The sequence below is a fragment of the Cajanus cajan genome, chromosome 1, assembly GCF_000230855.2.
Source record: "Cajanus cajan strain Asha chromosome 1, NIPB_CcT2T_4, whole genome shotgun sequence".
Lineage (NCBI taxonomy): Eukaryota > Viridiplantae > Streptophyta > Magnoliopsida > Fabales > Fabaceae > Cajanus > Cajanus cajan.
In genome coordinates this window covers 1,420,046-1,436,880 of record NC_138517.1, presented here as the reverse complement: position 1 = coordinate 1,436,880, position 16,835 = coordinate 1,420,046, and the positions used below count along the sequence as shown (strand labels likewise).

Genomic DNA, 16,835 nt, shown 5'->3' with positions numbered 1-16,835 from the left:
AACTTTGCATATATTTTCATTTCAGCTGGGATATCTTAGAATAGTGGATTTGAGCTTAACTCAATCTTACAAAATCGGCTTGTGAGGGTTGTTTTCTATTTATATACTATTTAATTGCCAAAAATTCAATACACTCTCTCACGTCTAACACTATTGAGTTTGGTACGTGAATAAATAGTAGGTGACCCTTTTTAATGATCTAGGTTGGCAGGAGTTGAGTTTTTAGTCTCAATACACTCTCTCATGCCCATGGTATATGTATCAATGGTAGGTAACCCATTTTTAAGGATGTAAGATAGCTTCAATATTATCTTAGAATAATAGATTTGAGTCTAACTCGACCTTACAAAACTAACTTATAAAATGAGGGTTGCTTTCCACTTATATATTATTTAATTGCCTAAAACTCAAAAAGATATACTAGTTGGGTTAAAAAAACTAATTTATATGCATTAGTTACACTGTGATTTAATTGTAAGTTATTTTAAAAGTCATTTATGTTATTGATAAAGGTGCTACTATTTTTCATAACAGTTCATCGTGTCTACTTTTACATGGATAAATTCACCTCTATTTTTATTTTGTAATTTTCTATTTTTTAAAAATTATTTATAGATAACTATTTTATCTCTAAAATTGTCTACTTTTCCTTTTATTTTTGTTTTTAAATAAAATATACGAAAGTATGTTTTCTTTAAAACTATTTATATATAAAGATGTTTACATTTATAAACTGCCTGGTGCCGACACATAAAGTTACTCTTTTGGAGTTTTAAGCACGTGTCAATTGGATCGGATGCTTTAAGCATTGAAACAATTGTGTTGAGACATATATGCTAAAATTAAACGAAAAGATAATTCATTCAAAAAAAAAAAAAACAAGAAGAAGAACATCAAGTAACAATTTATGCAGAAAATCACATTAATTTTATGGCCTTGTGTCTCTAACATAAGCAATGCAACAAAGTTAAAATAAAAATGTGTAAATATTTACGTGGAAGATGTTTGACAATTGACATTCTCCCTTGCATTAATTCTTCTAATGACACTAGACTTAGACATTGCACCTTATTTTTGTGGAGATTTTTTTTTATTCCTTGGTATTACAACTATATAACTTAGTCATAGTATGTAATGAAAATTTTCGATATGATTTTTTACGTAAAAATTTATTAAATATTATTGATTTGGTTCTTGACGTGATTAATTTCATTATATAATATTAATTTCATTTTTATACATGTAACACATACTTAATTTAGTATGTTGTACATTATTTGATGAATGTCTATATATATAAAATATCAAATTAAAAATATGTTATAGATTAAATTAAAAATATACTATATATATAACAAACAACTTAAACAACTTAAAAATATGTAAGAAGTTAATAATTTTAGAGACTAAAAATCAATAACTATTGCATGTGTAAAAATAAATTTTATAAATTTTTTATGCACTAGATTGAAAATCTACGACAAATATGAAAATCAAGTTATATGTGCCAATAATATTTATAGTAGTAAAAAAAGTTTAAGAAAATTTATATTAATATATAAAGGAGATACTTTTTTTTTTAAGTAATTACCTTAGTTTCCATTTTTTTTATTTTATCATTATACTCTTTTATTTTAAAAAATTAAAAAAATTATTTTTTAATCAAATTTAAAAATTTAAAATTAATAAATTAATTATAATATTAATTAAATCAATATACTTTTATTATTTAATTTTTATTTTTATTTTATTTTTAGTAAGACACAAAGTGGGTCGATGCTACTAATGATAAATAGAATGTAAAAGTTTAGTGAATTTTTTAAATTAAAGTGTGGCACGTGAGAATAAGACGATATTTATATTTATTTATTTTGATTGTAATGTGTTTGCTAAAGAAGAAAATAGCGTTAGCGTAAGAGGGGTGCATTTTGTTTGGAGCGGTAATGATCAGGTTGTTGAAGGCAGAAGTGGCGAATTAGACACCGAGAAAGGAGCGGTTCTATATTTCTCGCGCGATTCCTTTCTTCATGCAACAAAGTGCAAGGGATTCAATTGCCAAATCCAAACGACGTCGTTGGGCGATGGAAGCACCTCAAGTGCTGGATCTCTGAACTCTCCGGGATTCGAATCTCCACTCTTTCGCAATGGATTCGTGGCTCAAAGCCGCTGAAGGTAACGGATCTCGCATCTTACAATCCTCCAATTTCGTTATTCATTCCATCGGTTTTTCAGAGCTTGGAGTTTTACTTGGCGTGGATGTTTTGTTCGTCACTGAATCTGACTGAATCTAATGTTAATGCTGATGTGCTCATGTGTAAGATTATGCTCTTCAAATGACGTTGCCAAATGTTTTGATATTAGTTTCGGTGATGGACTGTGATGCTTATCTGGTAGAAATTAGGGAATGAACCAGTGAGTATGATGCAAGTGCAATTCAATGAAGGATGCATTGTCTAATAGAAGTATTGCTTTGTTTTTATTGTTTGGGAGGGGGAGATGGTGGTGAGAGGGAGTTATAAGTTATAACACGTGATGCATTTTCGTTTCAGGATGTTATAGTTATGGATGTAAGTCTTTCATTTTGAGCTGAATTCTGACGTATAGTATTTTTTTTTTTTTTTTGGCTTTGTTTGAACAGGTTTATTTGAAGTTGTTGATCGACGAGCGAAGGCTGTTGCTGAGGAGCAGTCTGATTTTAAGACTCCAGGTTTAGATTTTAGCTTTTTTTTTTTTTTGGGTTCACTCTCTAGTTTGCCTTCAATTCATGCTAAATATTTTATATGGAATTAGACTTGGGTTATTGCTGCAGAGTTGTGTTGCCAATTTAAACCTGAACTTCCAATTCTTATTGGCTCTCTCAATTTTTTGCTTGAGATTGAGACCAGTTCGGTTTAAAACATTAAATGTTTGTTTGGTTCAGCTTATTTTGAAGAAATAATTGTTTATTTTTCATCGCTTATTTTTGTTAGTTTCCTTAGAGAGATTTTGAAATATAAGGAATTATTTCCACAAAATTAATCTATATGAAACATGCACCAAGGGAAACATTTTATAAAGTCAGGAGAATGGAAGCCCAATTTAATGCTTCAACTGTGAAGTTGTAAGAGGTAGAATTAGAGTGTTCTTAGGAATTGACCATACCTTTCATGCAGTAAGATAAACTTTTGTTATGTCAAGAGAAGCCCAATTTAATTCTTCAACTGTGAAATTGTAAGAGATACAATTATTGTGTTTATAGAATTGGCCATCCCTTCGAGGAAAGTAGTATTGACTTCACATTTTTATAAACTAGAATATTATATGTCTAAAACTAAATAGTGAACCTTTTTACAACTTTTTTTCCCTCTAGATATTACATATCTGCCTTGTAATGACTAACGAGACTAATAAAAGTCCAAAACAAATGAATCAGGCATTATGTCTTTCAGATGTGAGTGTTACTATTAAGTGCTACATATTCTCCTATATTAGAAATGCTTACTGTTGTTTTATTGTTACCTTCATTAAAATTAGCATCAAATGGGCAAGGATCTCAAGGCAAGAAGACAAAATCAAAGCCAAAGGTATTGCCACTGCATTACTATCCAGCATTCATAGTAATGTTCATGTAATATTGACATTGAACTTCTCTTCTGGAGTGTTAAGGAGAGCAGGTTCGAATTCCCATAGCATAACATACTAATTACTAACATTTGTTGATAAAAAAAAAACCACATTGAACTTCTCGAGTTTTGCAGGCTCAACAGGGACTATCAAACTCATCAACTATAATTAGTGATACTACTAAGGAGAAAAGTGGATCCCCAATAGCACCTGTGGATGTAACAACTTCAATAGACAAAGTTGATCCTGAAAATGATGGAAGTGCTTCCACATATACAAATCAACCAAAGGACCAGCAAGCTAGCGATCCGACATCACCCTTGTTAGGTACTTCATTATCAAAAGTGCTTGGCAATGATGTTGGTAAACTTGACACGGATGACAAAGAAGCATCAGTAAATGAAGCTGATGTTGGAGTTGCCACTGTTGCTGCAAATGGTGATCCTGCCAAAGAGAATGCTTCAGACATTCTTGAGATGGATCCTCCAGCTCCCAAAGAAATTGAGGGCCCCAGTGATGAACTCGTTAGTACTGGCCAAATTATCAAATCTGGAGATTTAGATGCCAATAAAAATATGGATCAAGAGAAATCTGAATCTGTGGCTGCTGACACAGTTCCTAATAATGACACTATTCTCAGAGACTCTAATGTAAAAGATGATTCTAATGTGAACAGAGAAAACCAGGAGGATCATAAAACTGACATCTCCCCCAAAAAAGTACAGGATCAACTTGAGGAGGTAATACTTATAATTGGGAAGTTTATACGTTCTTACTTATACAAATCTTTATTAAAAAAATTCTTCTGACTAATTTTTTTAGTTGGTACATAGGCTCAAGGATTGCTGAAAACAACAAAATCTACTGGTCAGTCTAAAGAAGCAAGGTTAGCTCGGGTAAGAATGTGGGTTAAACCAACATTTCTGGTGGTTGACATCTCCATAAGATTCAAATAGAGTGTCTTTCTAATTGCTTATTATAGATGCCTGATGGATATTTTCTAATAATGTTCAGGTCTGTGCTGGATTATCATCCCGCCTTCAAGAATACAAATCTGAAAATGCACAGTTGGAGGAACTTCTTGTTGCAGAGGTGAAACATTATCACTATCTCCTGTTCAAAGGAATAAAAGGTCTCATCATATGCTTGAAATAGAAACATATTGACTATTGTATCAATTAATTATTTCTAAACCTACAGAGAGAGCTGAGTAAATCATACGAGGCTAGCATAAAACAGCTACAGAAGGATTTGTCTGAAGGTAAAAGGGAGGTGACAAGAGTTGAATCAAATATGGTTGAGGCCTTGGCAGCAAAAAATGCTGAAATTGAGGCACTGCTAAGTTCTATGGAAGCTGTTAAGAGGCAGGCTGCATTGTCAGAAGGAAATCTAGCTTCCATGCAGGTTCCTCTTAGTTAATTTATTGAAGCGTGCCCTGCAGTATTTTATTTGCTTCCATGCAACTTCTGTTTCTACCTAAACTATTTTTGGTGCAATTTTCTTTGATCTTGTGGAAGGCCTTTTTTTAAATGAATAATGAACAAGTTGGACTTGCTTCGGTGTTGGCATCTATTAGAGAAGTCACTTTATGTTTAGCATGCACATTTACATTTATATTACGTTGTCATTTCACTATAATTTCCTTTACATTTCTTCTGTTAGAGTTAGTTAGCTTGTCAGTTAGTTTGTTAGCTTCTGACTTAGCAATGAGTCGTACAGTTCAGCTATAAGGTTGCCCTCTCTGTACATTTTCTTCTATGAAAGATTTACAGTTCAGTTTATCTCTGTTCAGATTTCTCACTCTCTCTAATTCTCTGATAGTCTGATTCTATTAGCAAATAGCATCTTACATTTTTATACACAAGCTTGGCTAATTGACATATTGTTTGAAGTTTGAATAATCCCTTTCTCCGAGTGGGTCTAAGAATCTTAAGGTCTAATTTGTATACTTTTATTGTTCTAGTAGGAGTTTTTGGTCTATGAATGATAGGGGTTGTTAGAAATTCATATTCACTTGCCCAAATTTTTTCCACTATCCAGAAGAAATCTACCACTTCTTTCTTTCAGAACATAATATGACCTGCTTTCTGCCCATGCTATATCTATAAGATGGTCATTGATTTGTGGCGTGTGTTTGTTTGTATGCGATATCTGTTAAAATTTACTTAGCAGATATCAGGGAATCTTTTTACTCAAAGAATCAGGAAAATATTGGGCTATTGTAGACTTGTTGGACTGAGCAATATAATGATCTTCCTACTTCAGTTTCCTTCATTAATTTCTTTCTGTAGTGTAGGATTAGTTATTTCACTATAGTTTGTAACTTCAATATATTCTTACACTAGAGTGTTACTTATAATTATGGCTCGAGTAACACTAGTCATATTTTACCAGGCAAGCATGGAATCAATGATGAGAAATCGAGAACTAACAGAAACAAGGATGATGCAGGTAAGTAGGTTCTCTGATCCATGTAAGATTACTATAATTATACAATATTTCCCATTCATGTGAGGAAGCTGTTTGCATATTAAAACTGCTGATCTTTTAGGCTCTAAGAGAGGAGCTAGCATCTGCTGAGCGAAGAGCAGAAGAGGAGCGCGCTGCACATAATGCTACCAAAATGGTCTGCAACTTGAATTATTTATTCTCAAGTTTCTGTGTTTTGCATTATATTTTAGTGATTCTGTGATTGGTATAACAGGCTGCGATGGAAAGAGAAGTAGAATTGGAGCACAGAGCAGTTGAGTCATCCACTGCACTTGCAAGGATACAGGTAATGTAAGCAGCTATGGTTTAATTTTTAAATCGGATGCAAATCATATTAAAGCACTGTTTTCTGTTTGGATTTTGCCATATGTCATTAGTTTATTGTTTATATCATAATTGAATTGACAACATTATGGTAGATATACATGCTGGGTGTCAAGTTGTCTATGTGGTTAAAAATTCTATATATGAACTTTATTATCAAGAGCTTGTACAGAAAACATGTAATTGAATTCTATGCATAGGTGGAAATTTTTCCTAGGGAAAAAATTTAAAATAACACACGTACTTATAATACTAGTATACAGACCTTGTGTGATTTTTAGGCAGCAATATCCCTGGTACTTTTGGGATTGCAATCTCTTCTGTGCTAGCCTATTTACTTAGAGATTAGGTTGGCTGACCCGCTGGAGCACTTTCGGGCTGCAATGGGCCGGTCATTTCACTTATTGGCATCCTTGTAGAGACAAAGAAGTATTTTTAGAAGGAAGAGGGAAAGTACAAATAAAGGAGGATAAGCCATCCTCCTAAGAAGAAAAAAGAAAGTACTAGAAAGTAAAAATTGCAGCAAAGCTGCCCCTTCTCTATCTTAAGTCTAGAAAGTTTACTTCATTAACACAACTATTAGAAGAACAATAGAAAGGTCATATATACAATTCTATATCGAAATAATTGTCCTGGTATGCATGAAAGTATGCGTGAATACATGCTGGGGTATCCAAGAATAGGAAAGAGTTTTGTATACTGAGTCTTGAGATGATTATAAAATAATTTTTATCAGCAGAAATGTTACATGTTTGGTCACATTAAATTTGAAAATAGGAGGTATGACCATCTCAGCTTGTTCAATGCTTCTATGTTAGTCTGACTACATTCCCTCAAGCTTTTTTGATAAAGTTTGGCATCATATTGTCATCAATGGTGCTTTTTGGTCTTGCTATTTAATTTTTTTAGATATCTGATTTACCATTAAAAATATTAATGAGCAATAGTTACAATTCCACAATGATAAATCAGGAGTTAATAACAAGCCTGCTTTGGTTCCCCCTGTCAAGCTCTTTTGCTTGTGGAATTGTTATCGACATTAGGTTAAATATAAACATTGATTTATTAGTTGCTCCTCTTCAGAGAGTAGCAGATGAGAGGACAGCTAAAGCCACAGAACTTGAGCAGAAGGTGGCACTTCTTGAGGTACATGAATAAATAGTTAACGTTTTTTCCTTTTTGAATGTGAAGGCTGATTAGTGATTACTATTCTGAAAGAAAAATCTGCTAAAATGTTTTTGGTAACATCTATTATCAGGTTGAATGTGCAACTTTAAATCAAGAACTACAAGACATGGAAGCCCGTGTGCGCCGGGAACAAAAAAAGTCACCAGAAGAGGCAAATCAAGTAAAACAGGTATTTAAACAGATTATTGAGAAGAAAGTAGGCCATTTTTTAACTTTATTAGGTTTCCTTATATTTCATACTGTCTACAAAGTTTATCGATAAGTGTATAGCATATTTAGAGTCAATGTCGTTTTTTGTTTATTGCCACCAATTCAAAGCACTTTCGATTTTCTGTATAAATATAACTAGAGCACATATTTTCTATCTTTTATGCATATTAAATGTCACTGTTTAGAAGTAGACCGTTCCCCCTGTTTTTGCTACTTTACATAACTGAAACACTTACTACTTTTATGTTTGTCCCTCTGATTCTTTTGAAATACATACTAGACCTCAATGCCATTTCTTTTATCAAAAGAAAATGCAAGAGGAAAAAATTTCCATGGTCATAGTTGAACCTGGCTGTGGTTGGGCACATATCAAAAGTTGCCTTTCTAGATGAAAATTATGATAATAATAATGATAAATTTTCATCCTTATGGAATTTAACTGTGAAAGTTTGATGTATTAAGATGCAGGCATGGCAGGAAGAATTGGAGCGTGCACGTCAAGGTCAGAGGGAAGCTGAAAACAAGCTATCTTCATTAGAGGCATGCTTTTTTTAATTATTTTCGTGTGAAATTTATTTGAGATAATAACCTCCTGTCTTGCAGGTCAAGTTGAACTTCCCATTATTGATACGTTTGGTTTCTCTGTTTCAGGCTGAAATGCAAAAAATGAGAGTTGAAATGGCTGCCATGAAGAGGGATGCCGAGCATTACTCGCGTCAGGTAATAATTATGTGTTCCTTTAATATTCTCTTGAATAAAATTTAAATTCACCAGTTGGATATAGAAATAAATAAAACCTCCGTGTTTCTTTGTGGGCAAAACTTAGACTTAATGGTCATACTGCTGCATTTCCAGTGAAATTTTCAAGTAACGTCCTTGTGTACTGCATCATTTTCTGTAGTTTTTATCATATAAGCTGTCTTGTTTCTAATTTTGGGGGTAAATAACAGTAAAAACACTTGGTAAAACCATTTCCAGTTGAGGAACAATCAGTTAATGGTTACTTATTAACCACCTAAGTGGTCAATTGATAATTGTTCCTGATTTTTTTTTTTTTGACAATTAAATCCTTTTAGTAATTTTTTTTTTATTGTTCACCATGCATGAATTATATTGATAACAGTAAAAAACACTTGGTAAAACCATTTCCAGTTGAGGAACAATCAATTAATGGTTACTTATTAACCGCCTAAGTGGTCAATTGATAATTGTTCCTAAATTGAAAATATTTTTTACAATCCTTTTAGTAATTTTTTTTTTTGTTTTTCACTATGCATGAATTATATTTTGAACATTGGTTTTTGGCACTTGATATATTAACTTTGAATGAAAGTATACCTGTGAATTCGAATGGGCTCAGTTCCAGATATAAAGGTTCATCTTTTTTTAATGGTATTATGGAGTGTTATCCAATTTGTCTAAGCATCAATGATTTCAGTTGCTTAAATGATAAATTGCACTTAGTCATATCCACCATCTAAATCTTCAGAAATATATTTATTGCCGATTATTGGGTGATCTAGTTTATTTTACCAAGACAAAAATTGCATCGAGTTTGAAATGGGTGTCATGATTTATTTGTTAAAGAGTAAGCCTAAGCATCCATGCATCTTCCCAGTCACATGCATGTATTTAATATAAATCAGATATTTTACCTTGAGTAATGCTTTTTTTGGCACTCTTTTCCACACACTAATCTTTAGCCTGTCATGCTATTCTTGTGTGGATTGACATATTAGAATGTTGAAGTTATCTTGGTACTCTTAAAAACTGTATGGTTTGGTCTTATGATAATTTTGGAATGCTGCTTGTTCTAAGCATCATCTTAATCTTGTAACAGGAGCATATGGAGTTAGAGAAACGCTATCGAGAACTAACTGACCTTTTGGTAATTTATATCATGATTAAATTTCATGTAAATACTTGCGATATATTCAATAAATTTATGTGCTTCCTTTATTTCAGTACTACAAACAAACACAATTAGAAACCATGGCCAGTGAAAAAGCTGCCACAGAGTTTCAATTGGAAAAGGAAATTAAGCGTCTTCAGGAAGCACAGGTATGTGATTAGGTTCCTGTGGCTGCTTGATCAGTAGTTTGGCTTCAGCTTGATTTTCACAATCATTGTTATATTAACAGGCAGAGGCCGAAAGAAATAGAGTTTCTCGTCGGGCATCTTCATCTTGGGAAGATGAAAATGAAATTAAATCCCTTGAGTATGTTTCCTCTTACTATCTTATTAGCATTTTACCTTGTTTCTCTGTATTGCATTTGCTTAAAATGACAGCCTCGTTAGTCATATGCCCTGCGAGCAGCAACGGAAGTTGCTGCAAACCCATTAAAATGCACTGATCCTTTTGCGGATCTCTATTTGCTTACCCTCCCCAAGTTAAATCATCTCTTATATTTTCTTCTTATTCTAATCTGTCCAATACTTAATAAAATACTTAATAAATGGTTAAGTTAAAGCTGTGATTTGTTTATGATAACTGTTAAAATCACGTTATTACTCAGTTATGCTTTTATGTACTATTCTCTGTCTCTCCAAAAAGCTGCGCCATCTGTTTTTACTTCCAATTGTAGAGTTTGGAAAGTTATCTTATAAAGTAAAAATTGCAGGCCTCTTCCTTTGCATCACCGTCATCTGGTCGGTGCAAGTATTCAGGTATAATCACCATCATGTTTCATGTCATTTTTTCATTCTCCTTTGTAGCAATTTTTTACATTGTATGTGGCATGTCTCATGCAGTTGCAAAAGGCGGTGAAACTGTTAGATTCAGGGGCTGTCAGGGCCACAAGATTTCTCTGGCGATATCCAACAGCTCGAGTTACTCTATTTTTCTATTTGGTGAGATTAGTTCATTGGATGTTTAAAATGACAAATTGAAATAATACCATTGAAAGATTTGAAAATTTGCTTACCTTGATAAATTGCTACAGGTGTTTATACATCTCTTCTTGATGTATATCTTGCATCGCCTTCAGGTAAATATCTGATTGCAATATAGAATATATGCCAACTACTGATACATGCAAATCTTGTAAACTCTGAATTTTTTATCTTCTATGCAGGCACAAGCTGACACTATGGCTGCCAGAGAAGTTGCAGAATCTATGGGACTTTCTAACCAGAATTTACCGTGACTTATTGAAAATATTCTATCTAGGGCCTACGTCAGGTGTTAATATCTTCCTGACAACATATTTTCAAGTGTACATTTCCAAAGGGTTGCTTGATAATGGTTCAGCAAATGACTCAAGTATTGCAAACCAAAAGAGGAACTGTTGCAGGATGGTGTTGGGAAAATTGGAATTTTCTTTATAGCTGAATGGGTGGCAGCTTCTCTTTCTTATGTAGACTGTCCTGAGAATTGAATTGGTTAATTATATGTTTATTCGTTTTTTCTTATCTGAAAATGTATTACGAGTGGAACGATGTCGATACCAATATTTTTGTGAAATCCTTTTTATTCGTTCCGAGGGCAATTGCCAAATCTAAAGGATATACTGCACTTGAATGAAGAAAGTTGGTTACTAGATAACTTATTAGCCTCTAGATAATTACCTTTTTTCCCTATATTATTTAGATATAAAAATTATAAGACATGAATGGGAATATCATAATGGCAAATATAACGAACTTTGGTTTTCGCTGTTTCTCATGATAATACATGTCAATTTCGTTCGATGTAATTTCTAAGGCCGTGTTGTGTTAGATTTGGTTAAATGAATTATGAAGTGAAATATAATAGAATGAAATAAAATTTTATTTCCTTTAATTGAACTAGTGAAAAAAAAAGGTACTACATGTTTAGAAGTTACGTATAGGATCTAAACTTGTCCCCGTTAAAAAAGAGAAAAAATATTAAGTTTATTTTAGTATTTTGTATGGTTATTAGAAATTATATATAGTTATTAAGAATAAAATGAGGAGGACAAAAGTGAACACTAAATGAGAAAATTTCTTTTATTATTAATATAGAGATGTAGATATATTATGATAGAATAAAATGCTCATTTCCTTTATTATTAATATAGAGATGTAGATATATTATGATAGAATAAAATAAGATTCTTGTTTCGTCTTATTTTAAAATAAGAAGAAACATATTTTATTATTTTTCATAATATTATTACATCATCTGTTAAATCTAAATAATGAATGTATTATCATCATTTTTTTTTTAATTCTCTCCTACCAATTCAAACAAAGCTTAAGATTAAAATAGAAGAAAAAACTATTATAAAACTAGCAAGTATATTATACAATATGACAATTTTTTTATTATGCAAGTGCTTATTAATAAACTGTTTCTGTAATTGAAGAGAAAATACGAGTAGTTTAAATTTAAGGTGTGTTTGAATAAAAAACTTATTAAATGTTTTACTGGACAAGTATTTATCATATAATTGTTTCTAAATTGAAAAGAAAATACAGTTAAATTGTTTTCACACATGTAAGTATATGGCTTTGTTTGTTTTCCATTTTCACTAAAAGCCTGATATTTTTTAATAAACCAAAAAAAATATACAATTAATTTTAAAATTAATCTTAAAGTTGACCATTTTAATCAACAAAAGGTATAATTATTTTATGTAATACTATGCACAAGAAACATATTATATTAATATAAGTCCTGTTAAGTTATTAGTAAGAAGGTGATTCATTGTTATTTCCCTCCTTATTAACTCAATACTAATTAGAAATAAAATAGATGCTGTGATTTTTATTTTTATTTTTATGCATATATTTGCCAAATTACGTGCGTTTGTCTGGCAGATAACCAGAATTTACACCAACATACGAGGCAAAAAAATCTTAGGGACATTTTTTTTATCTACGATAATCAAATATAATATAAAAAATTTATAACAATTCACTACTGTACTTAATTATAGACTCTCTTAATTACTGTTCATTAAATCCTAGGTTCATTTGTCTAAGATGTTTATTTTTTACATTAAATATTTACATTCCAAAATACTACCTCCCATTCTTTATATATATAAGTAATTTTCTTATATAAAGGAGCAAAAATAGTATTGATGGATATTCGAATTGCTCTGAAGTCTGATCCATTAACAATTGCTTCCCTCAAGATGTTGACTTGAGCAAGAAATATATTCTACGAGCTCAACTCAACTGCTCGTAGATTCCTGGGCAAGATTATCACATTTGTAAATCAATTATTTCACCAATGCTACAAAGATAGTATTTTGTCGAATAGCAAGAGACAGCTTGGGGTTTACAAAATAACATGTTCAAGCCCACTGATCATAATTTGATGGTTACCTAGTTCTGTAAATAAGCACAAATTTGGCACCAAGAGAACAATGCAAAATGATTTTATCTCTTAATGGAAACTAACAAAATACTCAGCTATCTTTTAGTTCACTGTTTCATCTTGGTTCACTTCGTATTCCTCATCATCTTCATCCTCGTCTTCATCATCGCGTCTACTGAGTTGGGAGAATTTGCTCAGCTCAAATCTACCTTCATCACCGAGCATGTCGAACCCAAATTTTGTGTTGCGTTGCTTAACCAAAAGCCAACGCAGTAACCGGTCTTCCTTGTTTAGGTAATGTAACTCTTTGTTCATTTCAGGAGTAGCCATCATGCTCATTTGCATCAGCCCGCCCTACATCCATTAAAAATGGAAAATGGAAGCACATTACATTTCAATTGCATAATTGCCATTCAAACTTGAAAAGGATTCTGTAAGTCCTTTTTCAAGAAAGGAAGACTCTAAAACTAACAAAGTTTGCTGAAACTTCACTGCTGCAAGCAGAAAACCACACATTCAATAAAACATTTCACAATTTAAATTTTCAATATAATATGTTGCAAGTCACTTTTTTTGAGTCACATTTGGTTGATTAGTACTGATAACCATAACCTTACATGTACACATCAAATAAATCCACTTCTGCATCAGATCACCTCAAACCTAGAGTTATGTGAAACATTTCACCAAATCCTTTGACACCCATACCACTAAAGCCTTTTTTATATTAACCTACATTACATTAATTTGGTATTTTATATGTAGCTCTGTCTGTCTCTGTCCATGACTGATATAACCCTGATGACAACAACAGTTCAAGCAATGCGATTTTGATTTAAAAAGGGGGAAAAATAGTATTAAACTAATACTGCGGCACAAATTGCTCAGTTACTACAATGAGGTTAAATGGCAAGTAGTAAAAGTTATGTGCATGTACAGCATATAAATATCATATCAGAGTTAATGTCAAAGAAAAAGTTAACTACATTGATTGGCAAATGAATTCATAAATCTGAAATTGCAGTAAACTAAAATAAGAATTAATTAAGTTCCACCATCCCTATAACTCTAAATAATATAAGAATTCAGTGAATAATATAAGAAAAAACTAGCACACAAACATGCAATGCTTGCATCAACACAGGTACAATAAAACAGCATAATAAGGAACCTATAAGGGACATCAAAAACAAAAGGTAAATGCATAAACTCTCATTACAATACAACATCACAAATAACCAATCCCACCTCATAATATCTGCCATCTAGCTTTTTCACACCATAGCCCAACTGAACAGTTCCGAGATTCTTAATACCAGTGACAACCCCATTTCTTCTGTACACATGTTTTCCCACCCTTACAACTAAATCCATTATGGCTTCCTTCTTTATATGCGGCTTAAACAGAAACATACAATCGTAAGGAGGCATCTTATTCCTCCTGCACAGATTCAGCCAAGACAGCTAACTATCTATCTGCATGCATCATAAAAAAAATTGTCAACAAGCCTAAACATATTAGCTAATACCATCTTTCAAATATATAATCAAACATAATGATCAATATTGAGCAGAGACGGTTCATTCATAATAGAGTAAAATATATTTTTAATCCCTCAAAATATTTTGAAATGTAAGTTTTAGTCTCTATAAAATTTTAAGAGTTAATCATCTATACACTTACACTGACAACCAATCAGATCTGTTAATAGTATCTTTTTTATTTTAATTTAATTAAATGAGCAAATGACATGACACTATTAACAGATCTGATTGGTTGACGGTGTAAAAAAACTTTACACTGACAGTGTATAAGTGATTAACTCAAATTTTAATATGTATTTAGTCTCTGATTTAACCAAAAATTACACATTTTCAGTCTCCAATGAGGGACTAAAACAACATCACTTTTGATAAATATAGACTAAAATCGTATTAAATTTTTAAAAAAGAGACTAAAATCAACACTCTAAAATATTTTGAGACAAAAAAACATATTTTACCCTTCATAATAAAATCACCTTGATTGGGATCAGCTCTCAGTTTAACAATTAATCGGACAGTAGTGTGACCATAGGTATGCTTTATTTTGTGGTGGGGTTTCAGAAATTTCATGGTGCATATTCAATTTTGAGAAGGGACGAGATTTAAACTATAATCGAGTCAATTACAGTTACAAAGCAATGCACGCACACAGAAATCATAGAATGATGCTGTCAACGCAAAATTAGGAACATTGAAGAAGTCATGGACACAGAAATTCGTACCTTCAGTAGCGGCTATGGAGTGGAAGCTTCACTATGACGAAGGCGATGTAGAGAAGTGTGTCTTTAACAGAAAGTAGGGTAACAAACGACCTCGTTTTTCAAGTTGTTTTGTTTCCGATAAACTCAATGGGCCAAAGTCCAAGCAACCAAACAAACATAGGAATATTTCGGGCTAGAAAAAAAAAAAATATCGATATTTATAAATAAAATTCATTATAAATTTTAAATGATACCTGCTTATAATAAAACATAGGTCGATAATAAGGTATTTATATATATGTAGGTATCCGCCCTTAAAAAATATTAAATAATATTTTTAATTATATATAAAATAATTTGATTTAATTTATTTTTACAGTAAATATATGTATCATAATTATTTTTTTAAGTATAAATATATGTTATTAAATTATTTTTAATAAAAATATGTATTTTTAAATTATTATTTTATTTTATTTCTTACTTTTTTATTCAAAGTTTTATATTTTATCAAATATTTACGGATATCATACATACTCGTAAATATATAAAAAAAATTCATAGATATCCACTAAATAGATACACATGTTAAATTGAATGGGTGACAAATAACTACACGTTTCTCGTTGCTATCCTTATAAGTTAAAATTGAAGCAATGTTTTAGAACGTATACAAGATACATATATTTATTTTATATTGTTATAATTTATAATAAACAAATATTTTTGAATATATAAGTTATCTTTTTTATAAATTAAATACTATAAACTACTCAAATGTTAAAACAAATAACTTTTTCAATCACCGAGCATAATTTATAGTGTTAGTTACCAAATAAATACATCTACTATCATGGAAGATGAATAGATCGATGACTTATCAATAATCTCATAATAAATTAGAGATATAAAAAAAATATCAATTAACATATTTAAAAATAAATCTATGTTTCTTATAATTATGATCAAAATAAAACTAGGTTTCTCATATATATATATATATATATATATATATATATAGAAAGATCAAATTACACCAAGAATAACTCTTAGTAAAGTTACTCTATCCAATAACTCGTGATGTATGTTAAATTTTAACGATTTAATCGTTAAATTAAAAGTTCTTAATGAATAAATCAGGTTTACAAATTTTTGCAAAACTTGAAAATTATATGATATTTTGTTAAGATTCAAATTGACATAGGACAATTTGAAATTTGTAACAAAATACTAGTATCAATGTTTCATTTTATAGATTCAAATTTACATATGATATATTTTTATGAATATACATTGATTTGAATTATATAATAAAGTACTAGTATCAAATATTTTTGAAATTTTGTAAAAAATTTATATTAAGAACTTTTAATTCAATCATTGGATCTTTTAAATTTAATATAAAATATAAGTTATTAAATATAGTGAATCTACCTATACTTATTAGAGTAATTGGTTTCATCCTCATATATCTCTTAAGTGTAAGA

At 31.0% G+C, this 16,835-nt stretch overlaps 2 protein-coding genes across 5 annotated transcripts; one reads left to right on the top strand and one right to left on the bottom strand.

Annotated features, from left to right (window-relative positions):
• Positions 1–1,886: 1,886 nt before the first annotated feature.
• LOC109790280 (golgin Putative 1) lies at positions 1,887–11,359 on the top strand. Of its 4 annotated transcripts, none has more exons than XM_083072289.1 (21): positions 1,887–2,172; positions 2,639–2,707; positions 3,514–3,563; positions 3,738–4,343; positions 4,437–4,499; positions 4,618–4,695; positions 4,804–5,007; positions 5,998–6,054; positions 6,155–6,229; positions 6,308–6,379; positions 7,390–7,563; positions 7,676–7,774; positions 8,284–8,355; positions 8,467–8,535; positions 9,656–9,703; positions 9,781–9,876; positions 9,957–10,033; positions 10,437–10,482; positions 10,567–10,665; positions 10,758–10,802; positions 10,890–11,359. In XM_083072289.1, exons 1-21 carry the CDS (start codon positions 2,145–2,147, stop codon positions 10,959–10,961), a joined length of 2,199 nt encoding a protein of 732 aa, XP_082928415.1. In that variant the 5' UTR covers positions 1,887–2,144; the 3' UTR covers positions 10,962–11,359. The 4 variants fall into 4 exon arrangements, with proteins under 4 accessions (XP_082928415.1, XP_082928421.1, XP_082928410.1 ...); XM_083072284.1 differs by having other exon boundaries at positions 1,888–2,172; positions 8,278–8,355; XM_083072297.1 differs by having other exon boundaries at positions 1,889–2,172; positions 7,501–7,563; positions 8,278–8,355.
• A 1,625-nt stretch (positions 11,360–12,984) lies between these two features.
• On the bottom strand, positions 12,985–15,528 carry LOC109790277 (uncharacterized). Its single transcript, XM_020349394.3, has 3 exons — positions 15,370–15,528; positions 14,351–14,578; positions 12,985–13,456 (listed from the first exon to the last, which is right to left on the bottom strand). The coding sequence occupies exons 2-3, from the start codon at positions 14,531–14,533 to the stop codon at positions 13,205–13,207; spliced, it is 435 nt and encodes a 144-aa protein (XP_020204983.1). The 5' UTR covers positions 14,534–14,578; positions 15,370–15,528; the 3' UTR covers positions 12,985–13,204.
• Between the last annotated feature and the right edge of the window lie 1,307 nt (positions 15,529–16,835).